This window comes from Octopus sinensis, linkage group LG6, assembly GCF_006345805.1.
Source record: "Octopus sinensis linkage group LG6, ASM634580v1, whole genome shotgun sequence".
Taxonomy (NCBI): Eukaryota; Metazoa; Mollusca; class Cephalopoda; order Octopoda; family Octopodidae; genus Octopus; species Octopus sinensis.
Window position 1 is genome coordinate 11165738 of NC_043002.1, and position 27650 is coordinate 11193387.

Genomic DNA, 27650 nt, shown 5'->3' on the forward strand with positions numbered 1-27650 from the left:
AGAGCTAATGTGCTTCCTGCTGTTACAGAGAATTGCTATTGGGTTGTCTGGAAAGTTTGTGCCAATTTATAGTAGCTTACCTTTCGACTTATTTTAGAACATGCTTGTGTCCATAAAATAGGATGTGACTACACGCCATTTAGAGCACAGTTTAAGCTATCTTTTCATGGAAGAAGGTTTATGTTCCTATAACCTGTATTAATTCTGTAACCCTTTAAAATGGAAGATAAGAAAGTTCATTTTCAGCACTTGATGCTTTGGGAACCAGACAAAAATTGCTGCAGCTTGGCTGGGATGTGTTACCCCACCCTCCATATTCACCAGATATTGCTCCTTCGGATTTCCACTTATTCAGGTCTCTGCAGAATAGCATTAATGGTAAAAATTTCAATTCCTTGGATGATGTAAAAAATACCTTGATGAATTCTTTGCCATGAAACCACCTCATTTCTGGGAAGAGGGTATTTTCAAGTTAAAAGAAAGATGGAGACGCATTGTGCAACAAAATGGTTCATATTTGGTTGATTAAAAATGTAATGGCAAGTATTTATTGACCTTTTTCTTTCCTTTAAAAATCGGCACGAACTTTCTAGACAACTCAATACTTTGGTGAGAATAATATCCACTTTGATATAGTTCAATGAGAGATACATTTCTCCCGACTTCTCGTGTTCTTGAGTTCAAATTCCATTGAGGTTGCCTTTGCTTTTCACCCTTTCAGGGTTGATAAACTTAAAGTACCAGTCAAATACTAGGGTTGATGTAATCAACAGATCCCGGCACCCATCCAAATTGCTGGCCTTGTATCAAAATTTGAAAGAATTATTCTCATTATTATATGTACGAGGGGCGTTCAATAAGTAATGCCTCTGACCCACTTCCCATAGCAGTAGAGCAACGAAACTTGGCACAGTTATTAGTCTTTTTCTACATAGGAACCAATCAGAGTTACGCATTTCTCCCATCGTTTGATGCGGCTCTGGAGACCGTTTTTGTAGAAGAACCCAGCTTGGTCCTCCAACCTCAACGTGACTTCAGAAATCAAGGCTGCATCATCTGGGAAATGCTTTCCTTTCAAAAACAACTTCATGATTGGGAAGAGGTGAAAATCAGAGGGTGCAAGGTCAGGAAAGTAGGGGGGATGGGGAGGAGTTCATAGCCATACGCCTGTGCTTCTGATCTGGCGACAAGCGACTTGTGGACCGGAGCTTTGTCCTGCAGGAGGAGGATGCCTTTGCTGATCTTGCCCCGCCTCTTGATTTTGATAACTTCTCTTAATTTCCTCAAAAGTGAAGCATAATAGGCTCCTGCAATTGTGGTACCCTTTGCTAGGAAATCTGTCATCACTATTCCGTCCTGGTCCCAGAAGACTGTGAGCATGACCTTGCCAGCGGAGGGCTGCACCCTTGCCTTCTTTGGAGGGGGTGAGTCACGGTGCTTCCACTGCATTGACTGGGATTTGGTCTCTGGATCATCGTGATGGACCCAGGTTTCATCCTGTGTAATTAGTCTTTTGAAAAATTTTGACTCATCTTCTTGGCACATCTCCAAATTCATCCTCGAGCACTCGACGCGTTCTTGCTTCTGGAAAGGTGTGAGCAACCTGGGAATCCATCTGGCAGACACCTTTTACATATGCAAATGGTCATGAATGATAGTTTCCACAGACCCGGTACTAATCTTGACCTCATGGGCTATTTGGCGAATAATTATGCGTCGATCTGCCAAAATGGCAGCCTCAACTTGACGGACAGATGCCTCATCAATGGCAGAAGCGGGGCGACTAGATCTGGGAGCTGTTTCCACAGAGTTCCGACCATGTTTGAATTCGCAATACCAGCGTTTTACAAGGTCATATGATGGGGCATCATCACCATAAGTTACTTTCATTTCATCAAAAGTCTCCTGTGGTGAGCGTCCTTTCAAATACAAAAACCGGATCACTGCTCGACACTCAACAGGCTCCATTTCACACTTGACTCAGTTCAAACACCTGTAAATCAGAAACCACAATTAATTCAGAGCTGTAATTTGCCACTTACTCTATAGAGATATAAATGATTGCACATGCAAAATTTCAGCTAGATCCAACAACTGCAAGTGGGTCAGAGGCATTACTTATTGAACATCCCTCGTACCAGCTGGCCCCGTGCTGTCAAAAACGATGGCTAACTGTAGTATTTTATGTATAAATATGGAAAATCAGATTAATATGCTTGTCAATGTTTAAAATTTGAAATTACATAGAAAGTATTTTGCATAGGATACGGGTAGTTCCCATGAGCACTATCTTTTGAATTTCTGCTGTTTTGGGGTTTCGTTGTATCTGAACTAGGTAGCAATCAGCCCCTTTTGCTATCATCCCTAGGGCACCTATGACAACAGGTATTGTTTTAGTTTCAGGTTCCACATTTTTATTATTATTATTATTATTATTATTATTATTATTATTATTATTGAGTGAGCGAGCAGTGCATGCCATCAAAGTGACACTGGGGTAAAATAAACGAAGCCCAGTATACCCATCATGACTACCCGTCTGATAAGAGTACACTAGGCACATGCATCACAACCATGTGTGCGTGACATGGTGATTTCATATCAAGATAAACAGCACATGACCTTGCAGGTGGGGCCCAGTTAGAATTTTCTTCTGGTCGAGTAGCCCATCCCGCTCAAAAGGTCCCTGAATAGGGGTTGTTTAAGGATGTTGAATGAAACACCCATGTTTCCAGAGGAGAATTATTCAAACCCCAAAGAATCCCCATCAGCATAAGGCTATGATGCTCCCCCACTACTTCTGCTCATGGTCAGAGATGCACATATCGTCAGCCACTAAGGGACATGCTCAACTGGTTAAAGTCAAACAAATGACAAGCAAATCTGTGGTATTGAGCAGAATATTTGCTGTAGACCATCTTTTATACCAAGACAAAACAATGTACATGATAACACTTCCAATCAGTTAAGATCAGAATCCACTAGAGCCACTGCCTGGTACTGCATCAGGGCATTTATTATTATTATTATTATTATCATTATTATTATTATTTTTATTATTATTATTAAGGTGGTGAGCTGGCAGAATTGTTAGCACACCGGGCGAAATGATTAGCGGTATTTCATCTGTTTCTGCATTCTGTGTGTGAATTGCACCAAGGTTGACTTTGCCTTTCATCCTTTCGGGGGTCAATAAAATAAGTGCCAGTTGCATACTGGGGTCAATCTAATCGACTGCCCCCCTCCCCTCCCCCCAAAATTTCAGACCTTGTGCCTATAGTAGAAACGATTATTATTATTAGTAGTAGTAGTAGTATTGTTTTTATCCTTTGCAGGCCACCAAGCGACAGAAATGCTGCATTGAAGGCCATAACATTTGACTCGTGGTTCAACCACTTCCGTGGAGTGATCGTTAGCCTCACTCTGCTGGATGGAGTCCTCACTAAACGTAAGTTGATCAATCATATATATCTCATTGAAACTCAAATTAACTCAAGGGTTACTGTCATACAAGCTGTGTCAGTCAATTCTGATCTTCCATGTAAACATGTCTAGCCATGAAGAACATATTTTGTTTTTTATTTATGTGCCCTTTTCATGTCTAGCCAGGCTCATTGGCTCGGTTTCCCGGTTTCTATGGCATATGTGTTCCCCCCAGCTGGACGGGAGGCCAGTCCATCGCAGCATTACTCAAGAAACAAGAAGAAAGAGTGAGAGAAAGTTGGGGCGAAATAGTACAACAGGGGTCGTCACCACCCCCTGCCAGAGCCTCATGGAGCTTTAGGTGTTTTCGATCAATAAACACACACAATGCTAAAACCGCGATCCTCCGACTGTGAGTCTGCTGCCCTAACCACTGGGCCATTGCACCTCTGAAGAACATATTACCTTGTATGAAAAACAGGAGGTAAAGGTTGGCTACAGAATAGGCATCCAGCCATAGAAAATCTGCCTCAAGGAATTCTGTCTGATCTATGCAAAATGCACATTGAAGTAATGAAGATAATATGTATCATCATCATCGTTATCATCATTGTTTAACATCCACTTTCCATGCTGGCATGGGTTGGACGGTTTGACTGGGGACTGGTGAGCCAGATTGCTGCACCAGGCTCCAATCTTGTTCTGGCAGAGTTTCTACAGCTAGATGCCCTTCCTAATGCCAACCACTCCGAGAGTGTAGTGGGTGCTTTTACGTGCCACCGGCACGAGGGCCAGTCAGGTAGTACTGGCAACGGACATGCTCAAATTGTGTTTTTTACATGCCACCTGCACAAGAACTAGTCCAGCAGCACTGGCAATGACCTCGCTCGAATATTTTTTCACGTACCAGTGAGGCGACACTGGTAACTATCACGCACATATGATGTTTTTTACGTGCCTCCAGCATGGAAGCCAGTCAGCTGCTCTGACATATGAATATACATACACACGTGTGTGTGTATATATATCATCATCATCATTTAACATCCATTTTCCACGCTAGTATGGGTTGGATGGTTCAACCAGTGTCTGGGAAGCCAGGAGGCTGTACCAGGCTCCAGTCTTGATCTGGCAGTGTTTCTACAGCTGGATGCCCTTCCTAACGCCAACCACTCCGTGAGTGTAGTGGGTGCTTTTTACGTGCCACCGGCACAGGAGCCAGAGGGGGCTGGCATTGACCATGATCAGTTGGAGCTTTTTACGTGCCACCAGCACAGAAGCTAGTCAAGGTAGCGCTGGCATCGGCCACGTTCGGATGGTGTTTTTTAAACATGTCACTGGCACAGGGATCGCAACTACAATTTCCATTTGATTTTGGTTTTGACGTACTTGCCTCAATAGGTCTCTCAAGCACTCGTGATAAAAATCTGTCTTCGTAAACACCCTCTGATCCATGCAAGTATGGAAAAGTGGGCATTAGAACAATGATGATGATGATGGAGTTGAAGAGGGCGGTGACAGCAGTATGAGCATCTTCACCATTTACAGCTGTCGCCAGGTTGTTTTTCTAAGATTTCTGTTGTATTTCATTTCTTGTCTCTTTCTTCATTTGCCTTTGTCAGGTGATAAAGTTATGTCAGCAGCAACAGGGAAACTGTATGAAGTCCAAGAGATTGGCTTTATGTATCCTGAGCAAGTACCCTGTGAGAAACTGTAAGTAATTTCAATACCAAATACATTTCAAGACTAAATTTGTTTTCATCTATTTAGTTTTATTTGAGTTAGATTCTTAAAGAAATCTACTTAAAGCTAAAGCTTCCTCCTCCTCCTTCTTCTTCTTTATTATTATTATTATTATTATTATTATTATTATTGAGTGAGAGAGCAGTTCATGCCATCAAAGTGACACTGGGGTAAAATATATTCAAAGCCCAGTATACCTATCATGACTACCTGTCTGATAAGGGTACACCAGGCACATGCATCACAACTATATGTGCACGACATGGTGATCCCATATCAAGATAACCAGCGCAGGACCTTGCAGGTGGGGCCCAGTTAGAATTTTATTCTGGTCGAATAACCCATCCCACTCAAAAGGTCCCTGAATAAGGTTTGTTTAAGGATGATGAACGCAACACCAATACTTCCAAGGGTGAATTATCCAAACCCCAAAGAATCCCTCTCAAGACATGGCTATGATGCTCCCTGACTACTTCTACTTGTGATCAGAGATGCACATATCGTCAGCCACTAAGGGACATGCTCAACAGATTAAAGTCAAACAACAGACAAGCAAATCTGTGGTATTGAGCAGAATATTTGCTGCAGACCATCTTTTATACCAAGACAAAACAATGTACATGATATCACTTCCAATCAGTTAAGATCAGAATCCACTAGAGCCACTGTCTGGTACTGCATCAGGGCATTTATTATTATTATTATCATTATTAATATTATTTTTATTATTATTGTTGTTGTTGTTGTTATTAAGGCAGTGAGCTTACAGAATTGTTAGTGTGCTGGATGAAATGCTTAGCAGTATTTTCACCCGTTGCTAATTTTTTAGTTCAAATTTGCCTTTTATCCTGGTTGGAATGTCTTTCTTCATTGGTCTGCTCACTGAGAATTGACTGACGCATCATCACTTTGCCATCCATCCATCATCATCATCATCTGCATTATTATCAGAAGAACCACTATTGTTTTTTGTAACATGATTGTATAGTCTTAATAAATGAATCTAAGGATGGCAGTCCATGATGAAATTAAGCAAGAAATAAAAACAACTTCCTGACAATTCTCACCTTACACATATTTCAGGTACGCTGGTCAGGTGGGCTACATGATTGCAAATATCAGAGACATCAAAGAAGCTCGCATCGGAGATACTATCTTCCATCCGAAGGCACCAGTAACTCCTGTCGAAGGATTTAAACCTGCCAAAGCCATGGTTAGTAGAATTCTTGTCTCCTTTCAAAAGGAAAATAAACCCAGAAGTGTTAAATAGATACTTAATATTTTCGGGTCTTTACCTTTTGACCGACAGATTTAAAAAATAATTTTTTGTAACTGAACACTTTCAAACTTCGGACACTGGTAGAATGTGTCATATAAAACATCTTTTACTCTTAGCGTTTTTGAGAAAAACTTCATCATCATCATCATCGTTTAACGTCCGTTCTCCATGCTAGCATGGGTTGGACGGTTCGACCGGGGATCTGGGAAGCCAGAAGGCTGCACCAGGCTCCGGTCTTATCTGGCAATGTTTCTACAGCTGGATGCCCTTCCTAACACCAACCACTCCGTGAGTGTAGTGGGTGCTTTTTACGTGCCACCTGCACTGGTGCCAGGCAAGGCTGGCATCGGCCACGGTCGGATTGGTGCATTTGCATTTTACGTGCCACCTGCACGGAAGCCAGTCGAGGCGGCACTGGCTTCGGCCACGATTCGGATAGTGCTTTTTATGTGCCACCACCACGGAAGCCAGTCGAGGCGGCACTGGCATCGGCCACGATTCGGATAGTGCTTTTTATGTGCCACCTGCACGGAAGCCAGTCGAGGCGGCACTGGCTTCGGCCACGATTCGGATAGTGCTTTTTATGTGCCACCGCCACGGAAGCCAGTCGAGGCGGCACTGGCATCGGCCACGATTCGGATAGTGCTTTTTACGTATCTCCAGTCCAGGGGTCCTGGCATCTGCTGAAATTATTTCAGGTTAAAGTTGTCATATTTTGGTAATTTCAACCAATCAATGACGTGTGTTCAGCTGAATAAAATTACTGCCTTTGTTTAAATATAAAAAAGGTTGAGAACCACTACATTGAAGGTTCACAGAAATGTAATGTCGATGAAGAATACAGGTAGATTCTAATTAATCTTTCTTTTTTATCCTCTTCCTCTCCATTACAGGTGTTTGCTGGGGTTTTCCCCGCTGACCAATCTGAGTATGATGACTTAAGGAAAGCAATCGAAAAACTGACTTTGAATGATTCAAGTGTTTCAGTGAACATCGACACAAGGTAAATTCCGAGATTATTCGTTACATTGCCATCATCTCCATCGTTAACACCACCCTCGTTATCATCGTTATCAATCTCATCATCAACTTATTTACCTTCTCTTTTGTTTCATCTGTGGAAGTGAAAGCTCTAAATTTTAAAAACCACCAGGTTTTTTAAAATCATCATCGTTATCATCATACGCATAGGAGTGGCTGTGTGGTAAATAGCTTGCTTACTAACCACATGGTTTGGGTTCAGTCCCACTGCGTGGCACCTTAGGCAAGTGTCTTCTACTATAGCCTCAGGCCAACCAAAGCCTTGTGAGTGGATTTGGTAGACAGAAACTGAAAGAAGCCCGACATATATATGTATCATCATCATTGTTTAATGTTCATTTTCCGTGCTAGCATGGGTTGGACGGTTTGACCGGGGTCCGGGAAGCTAGGAGGTTGCACCAGGCTCCAGTCTGATCTGGCAGTGTTTCTACAGCTGGATGCCCTTCCTAATGCCAACCACTCCATGAATGTAGTGGGTGCTTTTTACATGCCACCGGCACAGGTGCGAGGGGAGGCTAGCAGCGGCCACGATGGGTTGGTGCTCTTTATGTGCCACTGGCACAGAAGCCAGTCAAGGTGGCGCTGGCATATGTATGTGTATATGTTTGCGTGTCTGTGTTCCCCTAACATCGCTTGACAAAGATGCTGGTATGTTTATGTCCCCGTAAGTTAGCAGTTCGGCAAAAGAGACCGATAGAATAAGTACTAGGCTTACAAAGAATAAGTCCTGGGGTCGATTTCCTCGACCAAAGGCAGTGCTCCAGCATGGCCTCTGTCAAATGACTGAAACAAGTAAAAGAGTAAAGAGGAAGAGTATCATCACCACTATCATCATTGTCATCATCATAAAAAGCACCATTCAAGCATGGTCATTGCCAGTGCCGCCTCACTGGCTCCCATGCCAGTGGCACATAAAAAACACCCACTACACTCTCAGAGTGGTTGGCATTAGGAAGGGCATCCAGCTGTAGAAACCTTACCAGATCAGATTAGAGCCTGGTATAGGCTTCTGGCGTTCCAGTCCTCAGTCAAACCATCCAGCCCATGCCAGCATGGAAAATGGACGATGATGATGATGATGATGGTGATGGTCAATAAAATAAGTACTCATCAAGAACTGATGTCAATGTAATTGACCTCTAATTGATGTCGATGTAATTGACCCCCTTACAATTTTAAGCCTTGTACCTGTTATTCTTAAGCTGGCTGAACTGTTAGCACGCCGGGCAAAAATGTTCAGCAGTATTTCACCATTGCTGCATTCTGTGTTCAAATTGCACCAAGGCCGACATTGTCTTTCTTCCTTTTGGGGTCAATAAAATAAGTACCAGTTGAACACCGGGGTCAATGGAATTGACTCCTCAACTCCTGAAATTGCTGACAGTGTGCCAAAATTCAAAACCATTATTATTATCTTCATCATCATCATTGTTATCATCATCATCATTGTTATCATCATCATTATTATCATGATTATTATTACTATTATTATTATTATTATTATTATTATTATTGTTATTATTATTATTATTATTCTGATAGACTCTTGGATAGTTCTTAATTACCGGTTATTCTTTACTTGAAAGCAGGCAATAACAAATCACCAAAGGTCTCAAGTAGTGCCTTCTCCTGTGACTCAAAGAGACAATACTCTCCTTAGAATGTGAGCTCTACCCAACAATGCTGTCTTCTGGATCACTTCGAGCCTGACAGCAGCTCCAATATTCTTTATATGTTTTTCAAAGCTCTTGGAAACTGCTCCTAATGCTCCAATTATTATTATTATTATTAATTATTATGTTTTTTTTACAATCAGGCCATCAGATGTTGCTACGCACCACTGGTCACAATACGCTTCATATTGTTTTAGCCTTCAATGACGCCACCCCGCTGGTTAAGCGAGCAGGCCAACAGAAGGAAAAGTGGGAGAAAGTTGTGGTAAAAGAGTACAGCAGTGATCACCACTACCCCCTGCCAGAGCCTTGTGGAGTTTTAGGTGTTTTCGCTCAATAAACACTCACAATGCCCGGTCTGGGAATCGAAACCGCGATCCTACGACAGCAAGTCCGCTGCCCTAACCACTGGGCCATTGCGCCTCCACATTATTAATATTATTATTAATATTAACATTATTATTATTATTATTATTATTATTATTATTATTACTAATGTGGCGAGCTGGCAGAATCATTAGCATGCTGGGCGAAATGCTTAGCGGTATTTCAACCATCCTTACATTCAGAGTTCAAACTCCGCCAAGGTTGACTTTGCCTTACATCCTTTCAGGGTTGATAAATTAAGCACCAGTTAAACACTGGAGTCAGTGTCATTGCCTAGTCCCCTCCCCACAAATTTCAGGCCTTGTGCCCATTGTAGAAAGGATTATTATTATCTATTTATTTATTTATTTATTATTATTATTATTATTATTTTGCAAGCCCAGTGCTAGGACAAGGATGGAGGCTTGGATTCCTAGGCCTTCTTCATATGGATGTCTTTAGTCAACGCCTTGAACAAGAATATGATATGTCATCTATTACAACAGTCCCCAATGTACTATATAAAGGTAAGAAGACTTTTCTTCTCATTACAATTGATTAAAGTTTCCTTTTAGGCATACTGTATTAATTATGTTAACTTGCACTTAACTATATGTTCTTCGTGCAGAAAGTATCCCTGGAAAATTTTCTACTGTCGGGATTTTGAATTATCTCATCAGTGAATACTTTTTTGCTCAAAAACTATATTCATTTTAAAGTTTGGTAGGCATGTTTACAATTATGCTTCACTGAAGAGGTTTAATAAGGCTGAAACATATCTGGAGTTGTCACCATACTTAACCAATGATAAGATTTACTCCTAACTACACATGTCCACTTAATTTTTAATGATTTAAATTTTGGAGTTCTCTCCCTTGCTCTTCATAGCAAGCATTGTCATTAACACCACAAACATGTAATATTTTATATGAAACAAAGAAAGCCAAAAAAGGAGCCTGTACTCTGTACTTTATCACTCTAACTGTTAGAAATAGCAGTCAAATACCCCCTCAAATCACACAGTTATACCTTTGGTAATAGGTTTATTGGATCTTTTCTGTTTGAACGGCAGTTTTTAACATAATTTCTAGGTAACTAAAAAATTTTAAACTTCGTATACTGGTAGAATGTGTTTATAAAAATCCTTGGCTTTATTTAGAAAATTCTATAGTTTGTAAGATATTTGGGTTTTTTTTTCTTCACATTTCTGCAATTTCTACCTATCAATGACGTGTATTGAGGTAAAAAAAAAAACATTCTGTGCCGTATGAATATGTCCCACGTTTAAGAAACAGATTGGGTTTATTTACATTTGTGAAGAAAAAAAGATACCCTTCTCCCCACCCCTAACCCTAACCCTAAAACAGATTGAAATGCAATAGATCGATACTAGGGTCATAATTGTGGGTGACAATTTCATATGACACCGCTAGAAAAAACTGCCGTTCAAACTGATAAGATCCAGTTTATTTCATGAAGTCATCGTCATCATAATTTAACATCCATTTTCCATGCTGGCTTAGGTTGGACTCATTCTAGAGATTTCTAATGTAAACAATCTTGATTTGATTCTGATTAAAATTTTCCATGACTCATCATTGATGAAAAAATATCCTTCCTTTTCCTCTTTGGTGGTTTTTCTGCTTTAATTTTATATTTCTTGAATTTCAGTTAAAATCCATGGAAGCAAGAACATAAAACACTATCAGAGCGACGTAGTTGATGTACTAAATCCCTGCCAGGTACCAGTTAATCATATTACAATCTATTGGGATTCGAAAAGGATCAAATATAAAAGGTGTTCCCAGTATTGAGTGCAATCCACCACCGTCACTATCATCATCATCATTGTTTTAACCAGGGCTGTGGAGTCGGAGTCGGTAAATTAGACCACAATTACTTAATTACATAAAGAGTAGTCAGAGGTGCCAATAGTAGAGGAGTCAGAGTCAGAAACAATTAAGAGTTAGCTGAAGTCAGAGTTGGTAAATTACTTTTTTACTCTTTTACTTGTTTCAGTCATTTGACTGTGGCCATGCTGGAGCACCACCTTTAGTCGAGCAAATCGACCCCAGGACTTATTCTTTGTAAGCCTAGTACTTATTCTATCGGTCTCTTTTGCCAAAGTGCTAAGTTACAGGGACGTAAACACACCACCATCGGTTGTGAAGTGATGTTAGGGGGACAAACACAGACACGCAAATACACACACACACACACACACACACACACACACACATATAAACAATGGGCTTCTTTCAGTTTCCATCTATCAAATCCACTCACACGGTTTTGGTCGGCCCGAAGCTATAGCAGAAGACACTTGCCCAAGGTGCCACGCAGTGGGACTGAACCTTAAACCACGTGGTTCATAAGCAAGCTTCTTACCACACAGCCACTCCTGACCACAATTACTTAATTACATAAAGAGGAGTCAGAGGTGCCAATAGTTGGAGTCAAAGTTTTTTGTTTTGACTCCACAGCCCTGGTTTTAACATCCACTTTTCCATGACTGCATGGGTCGAACAGAGTTTGTTAAGGTTCACTTTTTACAGCAGGATGCTCTTCCTGTCACCAAACCTCCTCTGTTTCCAAGCACAGTAATATTTCCCCATGACCAGACATGTTCTCATAGAATATTGGAAATGAATGGCACTGATAATATTATGGTGACTCTCTGTTTCACAATAACCCTTTATCATCTGAATCAAGATCTCCTCCTCCAATGCCCCCACCCCTCTCAAAAGATTTTTGTCTTGCCAGTTACTTGGTGACCCTGTCAGTGCAGGTGCCACTTAAAAAGCATCCAGTCTACACTGTAAAGTGGTTGGCATTTGGAAGGGCATCCAGATGTAAAACCTGGTCAAAACTGATCTCGCCTGTGCTTGTGCCAAGTAAAAACCATGAAGTTCACTCTGCTAAGTGGTTGGTGTTAGGAAGGACATCCAGATGTTAAAATCCTGCCAAAACAGTCGCAGAAGTTTGATGCGGGCTTCTGCCTGGCCGGCTCTTGTCAAACCATCCCACCCATGCCAACATGGATGGTAGATGTTAAACAATGATGATGATGACATGATGCCAAGACAAGAAGACACTACACTTATACAACCATACATGTATAAATACATGTAAACACATTTTTTTCTTCTTTCTCTCTTCCTTCTTCCTTTCCTTCTCTTTTCCATTGACGCTCCTTTCAGATACAAAGGTGCACACACACACACACACACACGCATTCTCTCTCAGTTTCTCCTCATTCCTCACCCTCTTTTACTATCCTATATCTCTCTCCACTAAAAAGAGACAAATCTCCTGAAAAGTTCAATCTGAAGACTCCACTAGAGTGGACGCAAGCGCTCATATATGATTTATAAAAACATGTGACATTAATAAATATCTGTAAATATAAAACCATCCAGATTTCTGAGTACCTGATCTCTTCTAATACAACAGGTTTTCTCAGTTTCCATCTACCAAATCCACTCACAAACCTTTGGTTGTTATAGTAACTATAATGCATGTTTGTGCATACCGTTGTCTTGACATCATCTGATGGTTGTAAACATGTCTCAGTAAGTGGCACCAGCACCTATAAAAGACAAGCTTGTATGTGTGGATGACAGCAATTTTACTTAGCTGGACAAGCCTGGACAAGATAAGCCTGTGTGTATGGATGACAAGACAAGCCTGTGTGTATGGATGACAAGACAAGCCTGTGTGTATGGATGACAAGACAAGGCTGTGTGTATGGATGACAAGACAAGGCTGTGTGTATGGATGGCAGGACAAACCTGTGTGTATGGATGACAAGACAAGGCTGTGTGTATGGATGACAAGACAAGGCTGTGTGTACGGATGGCAGGACAAACTTGTGTGTATGGATGACAAGACAAGCCTGTGTGTATGGATGACTAGACAAGGCTGTGTTTATGGATGACAAGACAAGGCTGTGTGTATGGATGACATGATAAGCCTGTGTGTATGGATGACAAGACAAAGTTGTGTATGGATGGCAGGACTAACCTGTGTGTATGGATGACAGGACAACCCTGTGTGTATGGATGACAAGACAAAGCTGTGTGTGTATGGATAACAGACTTTTGTGAAAAACCTGTCCGGCCACAGGAAAATATTACCTTGCCTGGAAAGAAACAAATGAAGGTTGATGACAGGAAGAGCACCTACCTGTAGAAAACCTGCTTTGACAAATTCCATCTGATCCTGCAAATATGGAAAAGGGAACGTTAAATAATGATGAATTTTATATATATATCATATAAGACATTATAAGCATTAATATTGCACACGTACACACACACTTGCTAACCTTTATATTATATATCTGTTTTTATATATTTTTGTAGCTCCCTGATCCAAACATTATTACTGAGTATCTGGAACCTGTGGTTCTTGGGACTATCATCACACCACTTGAATACATTGGTGATATCATGAATCTTTCTATGGTAAGGCATATCGTGTAATGTAATATCCTCAGTGTACTGTTGTGTGGTTATTTTCTTACGTATTTATTGTGTCAGTCATTAGATTGTAGCCATGCTGGGCCACCACATTGAGGGATTCTTATTGACTGAATCTACCCCAGTACTTACATTTTTTTTGAGCCTGGTACTTTTCTGTTGATCTCTTTTGCCAAACTGCTAAGTTACAGGGACATAAACACACCAACAGTGGTTGTCAAGCTCTCATAGGGGACAAACAAAGACACACAGATATATATATATTTTATTATATATGTGTGTAGTGAAGGTACATGGCTTAGTGGTTAGGGCATTCGGCTCACAATTGTAAGGTTGTGAGTTCAATTCCTGGCAACATATTATGTCCTTGAGCATGACACTTTATTTCATGTTACTCCAGTCTACTCAGCTAGCAAAAATGAGTTTTACCTGTATTTCAAAGGGTCAGTCTTGTCATGCTGAATTTCCCTGAGAACTACGTTAAGGGTACACGTGTCTGTGGAGTGCTCAGCCACTTGCACGTTAATTTCACAAGCAAGCTGTTCCATTGATTGTATCAGCTGGAGCCCTCATCATCGTAAACAACACAGTGCTCACATGTATATATGACAGGCTTTTTCCAGTTTCCAACTACCAGATTTATTCACCAGGCTTTGGTCAACCTGGGGGTATAGTTGGAGACATTTGCCCAAGGTGCCATGCAGTGGGACTGAACCCAGAAACATGTGGCTGGGAAGCAAACTTCTTACCACACAGCCACACTTGTGCCTTTCTTTCCTTCTTGAGCCCAGGGACTCATAAGGCTGGCTCCCTGGTTTCCATGATGTATAATTGACCGAGATTACAGATTCCCCCCTGAAATGGATGTGAGTCTGCTGCAGGGGTCAAGAACAACAGTTTCGAGAAGGGACACAATGATTACGTCAATTGGTACTTAATTTTATTGGCCCTGAAGGAATGAAATGCAAAGTTGGCCCCAGCAGAATTTGAACTCAGAACATAAAGATCCAAAAGAAATGTCACTAAACATTTTTGTTTGACGTGCTAACGATTCTTGCCATCTTTTTTGTATCACCATATATAGTATAATGATGATGTTAGAATATTGTCTATACTATGTATAGGTGTAGGCATGGCTGTGTGGTGGGATGAAAAAGTCCAGAGAGGAGGAAGGAGCAGACAGTCTGAAGAAAGGTACATCTTCCCGGCCCCTCCCTGGTTATTCGCCATCTTTCTCTCTCTCTCTTATAACTTGTGAGTAACCATGTGACTCCTCCATGGCAACAGACCTGTTCTGCTCTGGCCATTTGCCCCTCATCTCCTAAGGCCGAATGCCTGTTTTATAGGTGCAGCAGTGGTTGTGTGGTAAGTAGCTTGCTTACCAACCCCATAGTTCCAGGTTCAGCCCCACTAAGGGGCACCTTGGGCAAGTGTCTTCTACTATAGCCTCAGGCCGACCAAAGCCTTGTGAGTGGATTTGGTAGACGGAAACTGAAAGAAGCCCATCGTATATGTATGCATGTGTGTGTGTGTGTGTTTGTCCTCCTAACATCGCTTGACAACCGATGCTGGTGTGTTTACGACCCTGTAACTTAGCAGTTCGGCAAAAGAGACCGATAGAATACATACTAGGCTTACAAAGAATAAGTCCTGGGGTCGATTTGCTTGACTAAAAGCGGTGCTCCAGCATTGCCACAGTCATATGACTGAAGCAAGCAAAATAGTACCATAAAGCTGCCTTTCCCAGCCTTTTCCATAGATTTGCATTCTGCATGGTGACCTCAGCCATGCTGTGTTTAGGTTAGCATTAGGAAGGGTGTACTGAATAATGGACATTCCATTCTTTTAACATGTGAAGTGTTCTAATGAAGGTCGAATGCCCTGTTTTGCATTTAGTAAGAAACTATTCATACGTGGTTTATCATGAAGTTTTTAAGTTGTTTGTTCTTTGTTCAGGATCGGCGTGGTGTCTTGAAGAATCAGATCAACATCGATGACAATCGTGTCATGATTACAATGGTCTTCCCCCTCAACGAGATTTTGGTAGATTTCTTTGATGACCTCAAATCAATGACTTCTGGATATGCAAGGTCAGTATTCAACTTGAGAGTTTTTCCCTAAAGCTGTTTTATACCCACACACATGTATGCCCATCATCATTATTATCATTTAACGTCCGTTTTCCACGCTAGCATGGGTTGGTTGGTTCGACCGGGGTCTGGAAGCCATGGAGGCTGCACCAGGCTCTAGTCTGATCTGGCAGTGTTTCTACAGCTGGATGCCCTTCCTAATGCCAACCACTCCGTGCGCGTAGTTAGTGTTTTTTACATGCCACCGGCACAGGGGCCAGAGCAGGCTGGCAAATGGCCACGATCGGTTGGTGCTTTTACGTGTCACCGACACGGACACCAGTCAGGCGGCGCTGGCATCTTCCATGTTCAGATGGTGCTTTTTACGTGTCACTGGCACGGGTATCATAACTACAATTTCCATTTGATTTTTATTTTTAATGTTGGTGTTGACATACTTGACTCAATAAGTCTCCTCAAGAACAGCGAATCACTCTACGATCCAAGGTTAGCACAGCAGGCCGTCCTGTGAGCCATGAACTCACTTCATTTGTCGGGTCTTCAAAGTCACAGCATATCTCCAGAGGTCTCGGTCTTTTGTCATAGCCTCTGTGAGACTCAGAGTATGAAGGTCATACTTGACCACCTCGTCCCATGTTTTCCTGGGTCTACCTCTACCCCCACATACATATACATATACACATGTGTTCACATACATATACATGCACACAACACATTCATGTATCCTTCACATACTCACCACATTCATACATTTTTCATACACACTTTTTTTTGTCTTGCAAATACTTGGTGACCCTGTCAGTGCAGGTGCCACTTAAAAGCACCCAGTCCACTCTGTAAAGTGATTGGTGTTCAGAAGGGCATCTGCTGTAAAAGCCTTGCCAAAACTGACCTTGTCTGGGTTTGTTCCACATAAAAAGCACTAAGTCCACTCTGCTGAATGGTTGATGTTAGGAAGGGCATCCAGCTGTAAAAATTCTGCCAAAACAGTCACAGAAGTCTGGAGCAGGCTTCTTTCTGGTTGGCTCTTGTCAAACTGCCCCTTCTATGCTAGCATGGAAGGTGGACATTAAATGATGATGATGATGACGGTGGTGGTGGTGGTTAATGATGGTGATGATTATGATGATGATGATGATGATTATTATTATTATTATTATTATTATTATTATTATTACATTTAATCACATATTTCCTACACACATTCCCGTGCCATATGTATACATTCATCTTCCTTTTATTATTATCATTTAACATTTTGCGCTTTCCATGCTGGCATGGGTTGGACATTTCAACAAGGAACCTGCAAGCTACTGTGCTGCGTCACGCTCCAGTGTCATCCTTGGCACAATTTCTACAGCTGGACGCCCTTCTTAAACCCAACCACTTTACAGAGTTTACTGGGCTGCTTCCTTCGTGCCACCAGCACTAGTAAAGATTCCAGGTAACTTTCAGAAAAGAACAGAAGAAAAGCATAAAGACGAAGCTATATATGTCTACACTACAATACCATATTCTCTACAGCATAACCACATATCCACACTACATCCCATACAACATAATTTGACCATCCTACTGTGACTACACCATAACCAATACATGTCCAGGTTTTCCCCCACTGCATGGCACCTTAGAAAAATGTGCCACCTGATGACGGTGCCACATAGAAGCACCTGTGCAGTGTCATGTAAAAGTGCCAGTGTGGTGTCACATAAAAGTGCCATTCAAAAGCACCCACCACACTCTGTAAAGTGGTTGGCATTAGGAAAGGTATCTGACTTCTTTACATTCTGAGTTCAAATCCTGCTGAGGTCAACTTTTTTAAAATTATGTCCTAAATACCAGATTAATGATGATGAAGTTGTAGGCATGGGCGTGGCTGTGTGGTTAAGAAGGTTACTTTTGCAATCTCGTGGTTTCAAGTTTACTCCCACTGTCATCACTGTCATTGCCACCACTATCACCACAATCATTACCACTGTTATAAGCACCAGCACCAGCACCACCACTATCACCACCATCACCACTATCACCACCATCACTACCACCAATACCACCAGCATCACGACCACCACCAATACCACCAGCGTCACCACCACTACGACCACCACCACCATCATCACCACTACCACCAATACCACCTGCATCACCAATACTATCACCATCACCACCACCACTATCAGCACCATCTTTATCACCACTACCTCTACCATCATCACCATCACCACCACCCCACCACCACCATCTTTATCACCACTACCTCCTCCACCACCACCACCACTACATAATACTGAACTACCTTGATTGATATGTTGTTTTTGTTTCTTACAGTTTTGATTATGAAGATTACGGATATCAACCATCATCCCTTGTGAAGGTGAGTAGTAGTAGTAGTAGTAGTAGTAGTAGTAAAGTTGTGTAGCTAAAGTAGTCTGCTTCCTGGTTCCGTCCTGCTGTGCACCATCCACTGTCTTTTACTCAATGCCTATCAAGATTGGTATATCAAAACAAGAGATTGTGAATCACACCTGGTCGTTTGGACAACTGCCTGCTGGACATTTGTCTCTTTGGTCAGAACTGATCTCGGACTATGCAGCAACAACAACATATTCTTCACTGGTATCTAGATCTTTTAAGATTTGATACCAGGTGTCGTTATAACCCACAGCCGTACCTGTAATGATTGCAGAGCAAGTTTCATTGTTGAATCACCTTTGACCCAGCATAAGGTCAAGAAGGACTTTGGTCATTCTGATCCATTAGTATGTCATACAGATGAACATGTGGCTTACCAATAGATCATCATCATCATCATCATCATCGTTTAACGTGATGATGATGATGATGATGATCTGATCTATTAGTGGCTTACCAATAGATGGAAAACCAAAATTACTAAATGCACTCTCATAACCAGCTATAGTCAAACAGGAGGAATTTGGAAGTCCAAAGACTAAGGGGCAGCACCCAAACAGAAAGGTAGCTGCTGCCGCCATGAAATTCAGATTATGGACGTCAAAGGCTAAGGGACTTAGCCTGAGCAGAAAAGGGTTGGTAAGTGGGGACACACTCTTGGGAGATTACCAGCAAATTGACAAAATGAATTCATAATGCAACAACACCAGGATTAGGATCCCTGATTTGGCAGCTTCCTTCCTGAGTCAACATTAGAAAATAAGGAACTGGGAACACACCTAAGCTAATAGAGGACAGAGATTCTTAAAATGGTATGATGAAAGCATCTTGGTTGTGGCCACTTGAATGAGGAGGTTTGATACAATTTAGGAGTGTATGTGTGGTAAGTAGCTTGCTTACCAACCATATGGTCCGGGTTCAGTCCCATTGCATGGCACCTTGGGCAAGTGTCTTCTACTATAGCATCAGGCCGACCAAAGCCTGTGAGTGGATTTGGTAGACGGAAACTGAAAGAAGCCCGTCATATATATATATATATGTTTGTGTGTATATGTTTATTTGTCTGTGTTTATCCTCTCAACATTGCCTCACAACCGATGCTAGTGTGTTTGCGTCCCCATAACTTAGCGGTTCGGCAAAAGAGACCGATAGAGTAAGTACTAGGCTTACAAAAGATAAGTCCTGGGGGTCAATTTGCTTGACTAAAGGCGGTGCTCCAGCATGGCCACAGTCAAATGACTGAAACAAGTATAAAAGAGTAATTTATTATTTAATCCAAATCTTATGTGTTTTTCCCCCATTTTCTCTTTTATTTTTGTTCCTTCCTTGCAGTTGGTGTTCTCCTTAAATAGTAAACCTGTGGATGAACTAACCATGATTTGTCATGTATCGAAGGCCAGACAACTTGCCAAGAAGACCTGTGTTAAATTGCACACTGCCATACCGCGACAGTTATATCACGTGATCATCCAAGCAAGCATTAGCGGTAAAATCATCGCTCGGGAGGATATCAAACCTTACAAGAAAGATGTCCTTTCAAAGTGTGTAAGTATTTTTGAAGAGGTTTCTTTGTTAATCTTTCTACTCTTTCTCTCTCTCATTCCTTCACTCTGTCTCCCCCTCTTATTCATCATCATCATCATTTAACATCCGCTTTCCATGCTAGCATGGGTTGGACGATTTTGACTGAGGGCTGGCAAACCAGATGGCTGCACCAGCTCCAATCTTGATTTGGCAGAGTTTCTACAGCTGGATGCCCTTCCTAATGCCAACCACTCCGGGAGTGTAGTGGGTGCTTTTTACATGCCACCGGCATGGGAGCCAGTCAGGTGGTACTGGCAATGATCTCGCTCGAATCCTTTTACACATGCCACCAGCACAGGTGCCAGTAAGGCAACGTTGGTAATGATCATGCTCGAATGGTGCCCTTTTACGTGCCACGGGTACGGGAGCCAGTTGGCTGAACAGCTGCTTTCCATGCTGGCATGGGTTGGACAGTATGACATCGAGCTGGCTAGCAGGGAGCTGTCCAGACTCTAATTGTCTGTTGTGGCATGGTGTCTATGGCTGGATGCCCTTCCTCACACCAACTACTTTACAGAATGTACTGGGTGATTTTTGCATACTATACATATGTGTGTGTGTGTGTGTGTGTGCATATGTATATATATGCATGTGTGTTTATATGTATGTATAATTATAAAAATATCACAAATTATTAAGGCAGTGAGCTGGCAGAAACGTTAGCACGCCGGGCGGAATGCTTAGCGGTATTTCGTCTGTCGTTACATTCTGAGTTCAAATTCCGCTGAGGTCGACTTTGCTTTCATCCTTTCGGGGTCGATTAAATAAGTACCAAAGAAACGTTAGGATGCTGGGCAAAATGCTTAGTGGTATTTTGTCTGTCGTTACGTTCTGAGTTCAAATTTCGCTGAGGTCGACTTTGCCTTTGATCCTTTCGGGGTCAATAAATTAAGTGCCAGTTACGCACTGGGGCCGATATAATCAACCTAATCCCTTTGTCTGTCCTTGTTTGTCCCCTCTATGTTTAGCCCCTTGTGGGCAATAAAGAAATAAGAAAATTATCACAAACCAATTAGTGATACTTCGAACGCATTTAATACTTATGTTTCAAGGGGTTACGTAACAATTTGTTACATAAGTACAATCCTCATCAGTTGATTACAAATGAAATACATTGATGTAATTGATTTTATCTCTGTATTCTATTGTAGTAGACAGGAAAAAAAGTCCCATATCCAATTGAGTGAAAGGGAAAAAGATAAGAGAGGGAGACAACAGTTGAATAGGTATCTGAGAAATGGGAAGAACTATAAAAATTAAGTAATAATTAATCACATATATTTATTGATGGTTACTTTGGGATTTGCAAAGAGAGATGAAAATTTACATAATAGGTGTAGGTGTGGCTGTGTGGTAAGAAGTTGGCCTCCCAACCATATGGTTCTATGTTCAGTCCCTCTAAGTGGGATCTTGGGCAAATGTCTTCTATTAAAACTGAAAGAAGTCCTTCATAAGTGTGTCTGTGTTTGTTCCTCACCACTGCTTGACAAGCGGTGCTGGTTTGTTCGCATCCCCATAACTTAGTGGTTCAGCCACATTCATATGTATCATTTTGTCAAATACCAATGTGATATAGCCTATTTTTTAAAAAATCATCACCACCATCATCATTATTAGTATTGTTATTAGAGCAGCAAGCTGGCAGAATCATTAGCATACTGGGTAAAATGCTTAGCAGTATTTCGTCTGCCGCTACATTCTGTGTTCAATTTCTGCTGAGGTCGACCTTACCTTTTATCCTTTCAGGGTTGATAAATTAATTACCAGGGGAACACTGGGGTCGATGTAATCAACTATCTCCATCCCCCAAATTTCCACCCTTGTGCCTGCAGTAGAAAGGATTATTATTATTATTATTATTATTATTATTATTATTATTATTATTATTATTATTATCATTGTTATTATTATTATTATTATTGAGCAGTGCATGCCAATGACACTGGGGTAAAATATACGAAGCCCAGTATACCCCTCATGGCTACCCATCTGATAAGGGTACACTAGGCACATGCATCACAACCATATGTGTGCAACATGGTGATCTCATATCAAGGTAAACAGCGCATGACCTTGCAGGTGGGGCTCAGTTAGATTTTTCTTCTGGTCAAGTAACCCATCCCGCTCAAAAGGTCCCTGAATAAGAGTTGTTTAAGAATGTTGAATGAAGCACCCGTGTTTCCAAAGGTGAATTATTCAAACCCCAAAGAATCCCTCTCAACACACAGCCATGATGCTCCCCCACTACTTCTACTTATTATTATTATTATTATTATTCTATGTTTGACTTTTGCTTTATATTTGTACAAGTTGGCTCCAAGTCTCACCCAGAGACCTCAAGAGACAACAGGTTGGAAGTTCACGTTGTTGTTATGCCTAGTGTGCCATATATTTGGGGGGGGGGGTTGTACTAGTGAATGTCTAATAAAAAAAAAAAATTGTTTGTTTTAAACCTTGAGATTACATAGAAAGTATTTTGCGTAGGATATGAGCAGTTCCCATGAGCACTATCTTTTGAATTTCTGCCATTTTGGGGTTTCCTGGTATCTGAGTTAGGTAGCAATCAGCCCCTTTCGCTATCATTCCCAGAGCACCTATGACAACAGGTATTGTTTTAGTCTTATTATTATTATTGTTGTTATTATTATTATTATTCCCCGCTTGAACCCTTTGCCTCTGCTCTGTATTTACAGTACGGTGGTGATGTCACACGCAAAATGAAACTCCTTCGACACCAGGCTGAGGGGAAGAAGAAATTACGTCGGATCGGAAACGTGGATGTCCCTCGAGATGCGTTTATAAAAATCCTTCAGAAGTAAAGCATCCAGAGTGCCAACCCATGCACAATGACACTCCGTTTCTGTCTGCATCCCAGAGATACACATGCATAGATGCGAACTCATGTCCATAGTTTTATATGTGAGTGTGTGTGTGTGTGTGTGTGTATGTGTTTATATACAAGTGTGTAGTTTTGTGTGAATGTATACATATACATGTCCATTGAAATAGTATACGCATACTGTCGTATATATGTATATATGCGTGTGTGCGTTTGTGTGTCTGTGTTTGTCCCCCTAGCATTGCTTGACAACCGATGCTGGTGTGTTTACGTCCCCGTCACTTAGTGGTTCGGCAAAAGAGACTGATAGAATAAGTACTGGGCTTACAAAAGAATAAGTCCCTGGGTTGATTTGCTTGACTAAAGGCGGTGCTCCAGCATGGCCGCAGTCAAATGACTGAAACAAGTAAAAGAGTAAAAGAGTATACTGCATGGGCATAGAGAAGTTGATTGATGGTCAAGCAAATTGAGGTTGCAAAGCTTGAGTTCATGGATATTGTGTGTGTGTGTGTAGGGGGGGACATGTTTGTGTGTGTGTGTGTGTGAGTGTTTGTGTCTGCTTGTATGTGTTTGTGTGTGTGTTGCTGGCCTTGTGCCAAAATTTGAAACCAGTATTAAGAAGGGCAGGTTTTTGTAAATATTTTTTTTTTTTTTGGTATGATTTGTTAATTAATTAAATTTTGGAATATTTGCATATTATCGGAGCAGTTGTTCTGTACTTGTTTTCATCAACTTATTCCAGCTTCTTAATTAAGTTGGAAATTTACAAGAAATAGTGTGTGTGTCCGTGTGTCCCTCTCTGTTCCCCCCAGGTATGAAAGTGGGACTTGCTCCAACAAATTAATTGCAAATATATAAATTTACTGAAGAACTATCCAAACTGTAATAAGATTATTTGGATGGTTCAGCCACAGAATATAGCTCTTGTTTTGGTGGTGGGACTTGTGGAAGCATGTAATAACTATTGAAATGATATATGCAGCGTGGATGTGTGGTAAGAAGCTTGCTTACCAACCACCTGGTTCTGGGTTCAGTCCCACTGTGTGGCACCTTGGGCAAGTGTCTTTTACAATAGCCTCAGGCCAACCAAAGCCTTCTAAGTGGACTTGATAGATGGAAACTGAAAGAAGCCCACTGTGTATGTTTGTGTTTGTCCGCCAACTATCGCTTGATAGCTGATGTTGGTGTGTTTATGTCCCCATAACTTAGCAGTTCAACAAAAGCAGAGGCCTATAGAATAGGCACTAGGCTTGCCAAAAACAAGTCCTGGGTTTGATTTGTTTGACTAGAGGCGGTGCTCCAGCATGGCCACAATCAAATGACTGAAACAAGTAAAAGAGTATAAGAATAAAGAGTATCTGTGAAAACAGTAGGATATGTCTGGAAACTGATATCTGTCAGATTAATGTAATCTGAGATAAGGCTGTGATATATACACCCCACCCACACACATATGTATGGGTGTATATCTATCTATCTATCTATACACGCCTTGAGTCGAACCAGGGGCAGCTGATGAAGGGGAATTTTCCTTGTATTGTTTGTCTTGTACTTTGTTTTTTCGTTGTTAAAAAAGGTGTGTTTCCTTCTTTGAATTTATGCTTTCGTTTCTCGTTGTGTTCTACGTTTATTTGTGGTGTCCTGTACTCATATATGCATGTATATATACATATAGATGTAGGTATGTACATATATGCATGTGTGTATGCATATGTTTTATTTGTTAAAATGTTATTATATGACTGAGCGCCTCGCGTCGTTTCGTTTCTTATCCTCCAAATGGAAAGCCTTCTTCTTTGATAATAAACAGAAAATAGAAGGAAACAAATATGGATTTAAATCTCCCAGAAACCCACCACCAATTCCGGAATTAGAAGCCTTCGAGAAAGACCTTTTCGAGCTTATTAGGAAAATTAAATTCCGCAAATATACCAACCAATTGCAGACAAATATGAGAGAAAAAATTAAGGAGATTAACGACTCGAATAAGATCTTCGTTAATTCTGACAAGACAAGGAACTTATATGCACTTGATAAGGACGTTTATAAACGCCTGATTTCGAATAGTGTCACGGACACATACAAAAAAGACTACACGAATATATACAAAGAGGTGAACTTAGAAGCAAGAGGAATAGCTAACGATCTTAAGATTAGCGATAGGATTGAATACCTTTCACCACGACCAGCTTTTATTACTCTGAAAGACCATAAAGCCAATTTTAGTAGAAACCCCAAATGTAGATTGATAAATCCGGCTAAAACTGAGATAGGAATTATTAGCAAAAATATTTTGGACCGTATTTTAGTTAAGTTAGATAGTGAAGTAGACTTGAGAATTTGGAAGAATAGTAAGTCAGTTATAGAGTGGTTTAAAGGTATTAGCTATAAGAATAATTGTAGTTTCACACAATTCGACATTATTGACTTTTACCCGTCAATATCTAGGACGTTGCTCCTAAGGGCATTGGACTTCGCCAAACAGTATGTCAACATCGATAGCTCGGAAATTGAAATTATTATGCATGCGAGGAAATCGCTTCTTTTTTTCGAGGATTCCACCTGGATTAAGAAGACTGAGGATTCTCTTTTCGATGTACCGATGGGGGCATACGACGGGGCTGAATTATGTATGCTCATAGGAGCCTTTATTCTCCATAATCTAAAAATAGAATTCCCATTTATAGATGCAGGTTTATATAGGGATGACGGCCTTATAGCCACGCATAATCTAAACGGCCATGAATCAGATAGACTTAGGAAGGACCTTATAGCTTTCTTTCAAAGGATGGGCTTACGGATTACGATAGATGCTAACCTGAATAGTGTAGATTTTTTAGACGTAAATTTTAATGTAAGATCGGATAGATTTAAACCTTTCCGTAAGCCCAATGAAAAGCTATCGTATATTAGCAAAGACTCGAACCATCCACCAGTTATCCTTAGCAACTTAGTCAGCAATGTAGGTAGAAGAATATCTTAAATTTCTTCGGACGCGGCAGTATTCCATAATGCTGCACCTTATTACGATAGCGCATTAAAGAATAGTGGATTCTCGGAGAAGATCCAGTTCAACCAGCTTAATGCTGCACGAAGAACTAGGACCAGGAAAGTTTTGTGGTTCAACCCGGCTTTCAATTTGGCCGTAAAGACTAATATAGGTAAGGAATTTTTGAGATTAGTCTCTAAGCATTTTAAGCAGGGTCATAAATTCTACAGAATATTTAATAGAAGAACCCTGAAGGTTAGCTATTCTTGTTGCAGAAATTTCGCCTCTTACATTAGCCAACATAATAGGAAGCTAATTGAGATTAGACATGGTGCCGAGCCCATTAAGAAATGTAATTTCAAAAATGAAAGCTCCTGTCCGTTAGAAGGGAAATGTCTAGTGAAAGGAGTAGTTTATAGAGCCAAGGTGCAAGTGGAAGGCTCATCGGAATACAAGACATACACAGGGGCTTCAGAAAATTCATTTAAAACAAGATTTTATTCTCATAAAAATTCTTTTAAATACCCAGAGAATAGGAAGAAAACCAGCCTAGCAAAATATGTCTGGGAACTAAAAGAAAAGGAAGCCCCACCTTTCAACGTGACATGGAGCATTCTGGACAGGGCGGCACCATACAGGCATGGAGCTTACAAATATAATTTCAAGTGCAGGCTTTGCTTAGAAAAAATGTACATCTTATTCAAAGACAATAATTCTTTGAATCAAAGAAGTGAGTTAATGAACTTATGTAGGCACGCGGCTAAATTTAAAATGTCGAATATAAATATACCATATGGATAGAGTATATATTTTGTATTTTTGATTTTTGATTTTGATTTTGACTCTTGAGCGCTATGACGGACCTATAGCAAAGTCTTATTGTTTCTACATATATATTAGGAAAAACCTACAAACTTTGTTTTCATGTTATTGTATTGCATAGGATTACCTTGATTATTTATATTACCTTGATTATTTATAAATGACCCAAAATAGGATGTTATATTTTATTTTATATGTCTTTCGTATATATTTTTATTAATGCACCCATTTTTTAAAAGCAATGTTTTTTAAAAAAAGCAATGTTGTCATTGCTTGTGCTTAAGCACACATATACACGACGGTATGTATATGTATCCATTCAAACTTGTGTATGTATACTGGTCTCTATAGATGCCAATAACATCGTTTCAAGTTTTTTCCCCACCCCTCCTTCGTTCCTTTTTCTCTCTTTCCCTTTCTTTCGTTCCCCCTCCTTGCTCAGTATATGAGAATTGCTACATAGATGAATTTTAGCTTGCGTGCGAGACGGTTTGCGTGAATATATGTACACATGCTTTTATGTGTATATTTAGATTCATATTCATACGTCTGTATATATATGTATGACGTTTACGCGCATCCTTTTGTGTATGTTGATATATATATGTAGATTTTAATATAAATATGTATTGCAGTATTTATAACAGGTTTAATTTCTATGCATTAATTTGCACTGTCTTCATTAACGGCAATAGGTTTTTCCTCGGTTTTTTCCTCGGATTTTATAATTTTTATAAGTTTTTTTATATATATATACATATATTTTTGACCTTTTTGTTTATCGCTCGAAGATTGCCCGTTTTTTCTCAAGGGCCAATCAAACAAGTCCATTTCTTTTTAAAGGTGTAGCGTTTGTAAGAGTATAGATTGAATTAATATATATGTTCCATTCTAGCAAAAACTGT

General features: G+C 40.6%; 1 protein-coding gene across 1 annotated transcript in view; it reads left to right on the top strand.

The window, feature by feature from the left end:
• Positions 1-23103, top strand: part of LOC115213148 (translation factor Guf1, mitochondrial-like) — a 68846-nt gene extending 45743 nt beyond the window's left edge. Inside the window, exons 8-18 of the mRNA XM_029782082.2 lie at positions 3336-3448; positions 5046-5136; positions 6250-6379; positions 7339-7448; positions 9925-10052; positions 11197-11267; positions 13890-13991; positions 15963-16096; positions 18428-18473; positions 19844-20056; positions 22789-23103. Of these exons, the coding sequence (XP_029637942.2) occupies positions 3336-3448; positions 5046-5136; positions 6250-6379; positions 7339-7448; positions 9925-10052; positions 11197-11267; positions 13890-13991; positions 15963-16096; positions 18428-18473; positions 19844-20056; positions 22789-22914 (1264 nt within the window). The 3' untranslated portion in view covers positions 22915-23103. The remainder of the gene's footprint in view (positions 1-3335; positions 3449-5045; positions 5137-6249; positions 6380-7338; positions 7449-9924; positions 10053-11196; positions 11268-13889; positions 13992-15962; positions 16097-18427; positions 18474-19843; positions 20057-22788) is intronic.
• The last annotated feature ends 4547 nt before the right edge of the window (positions 23104-27650 follow it).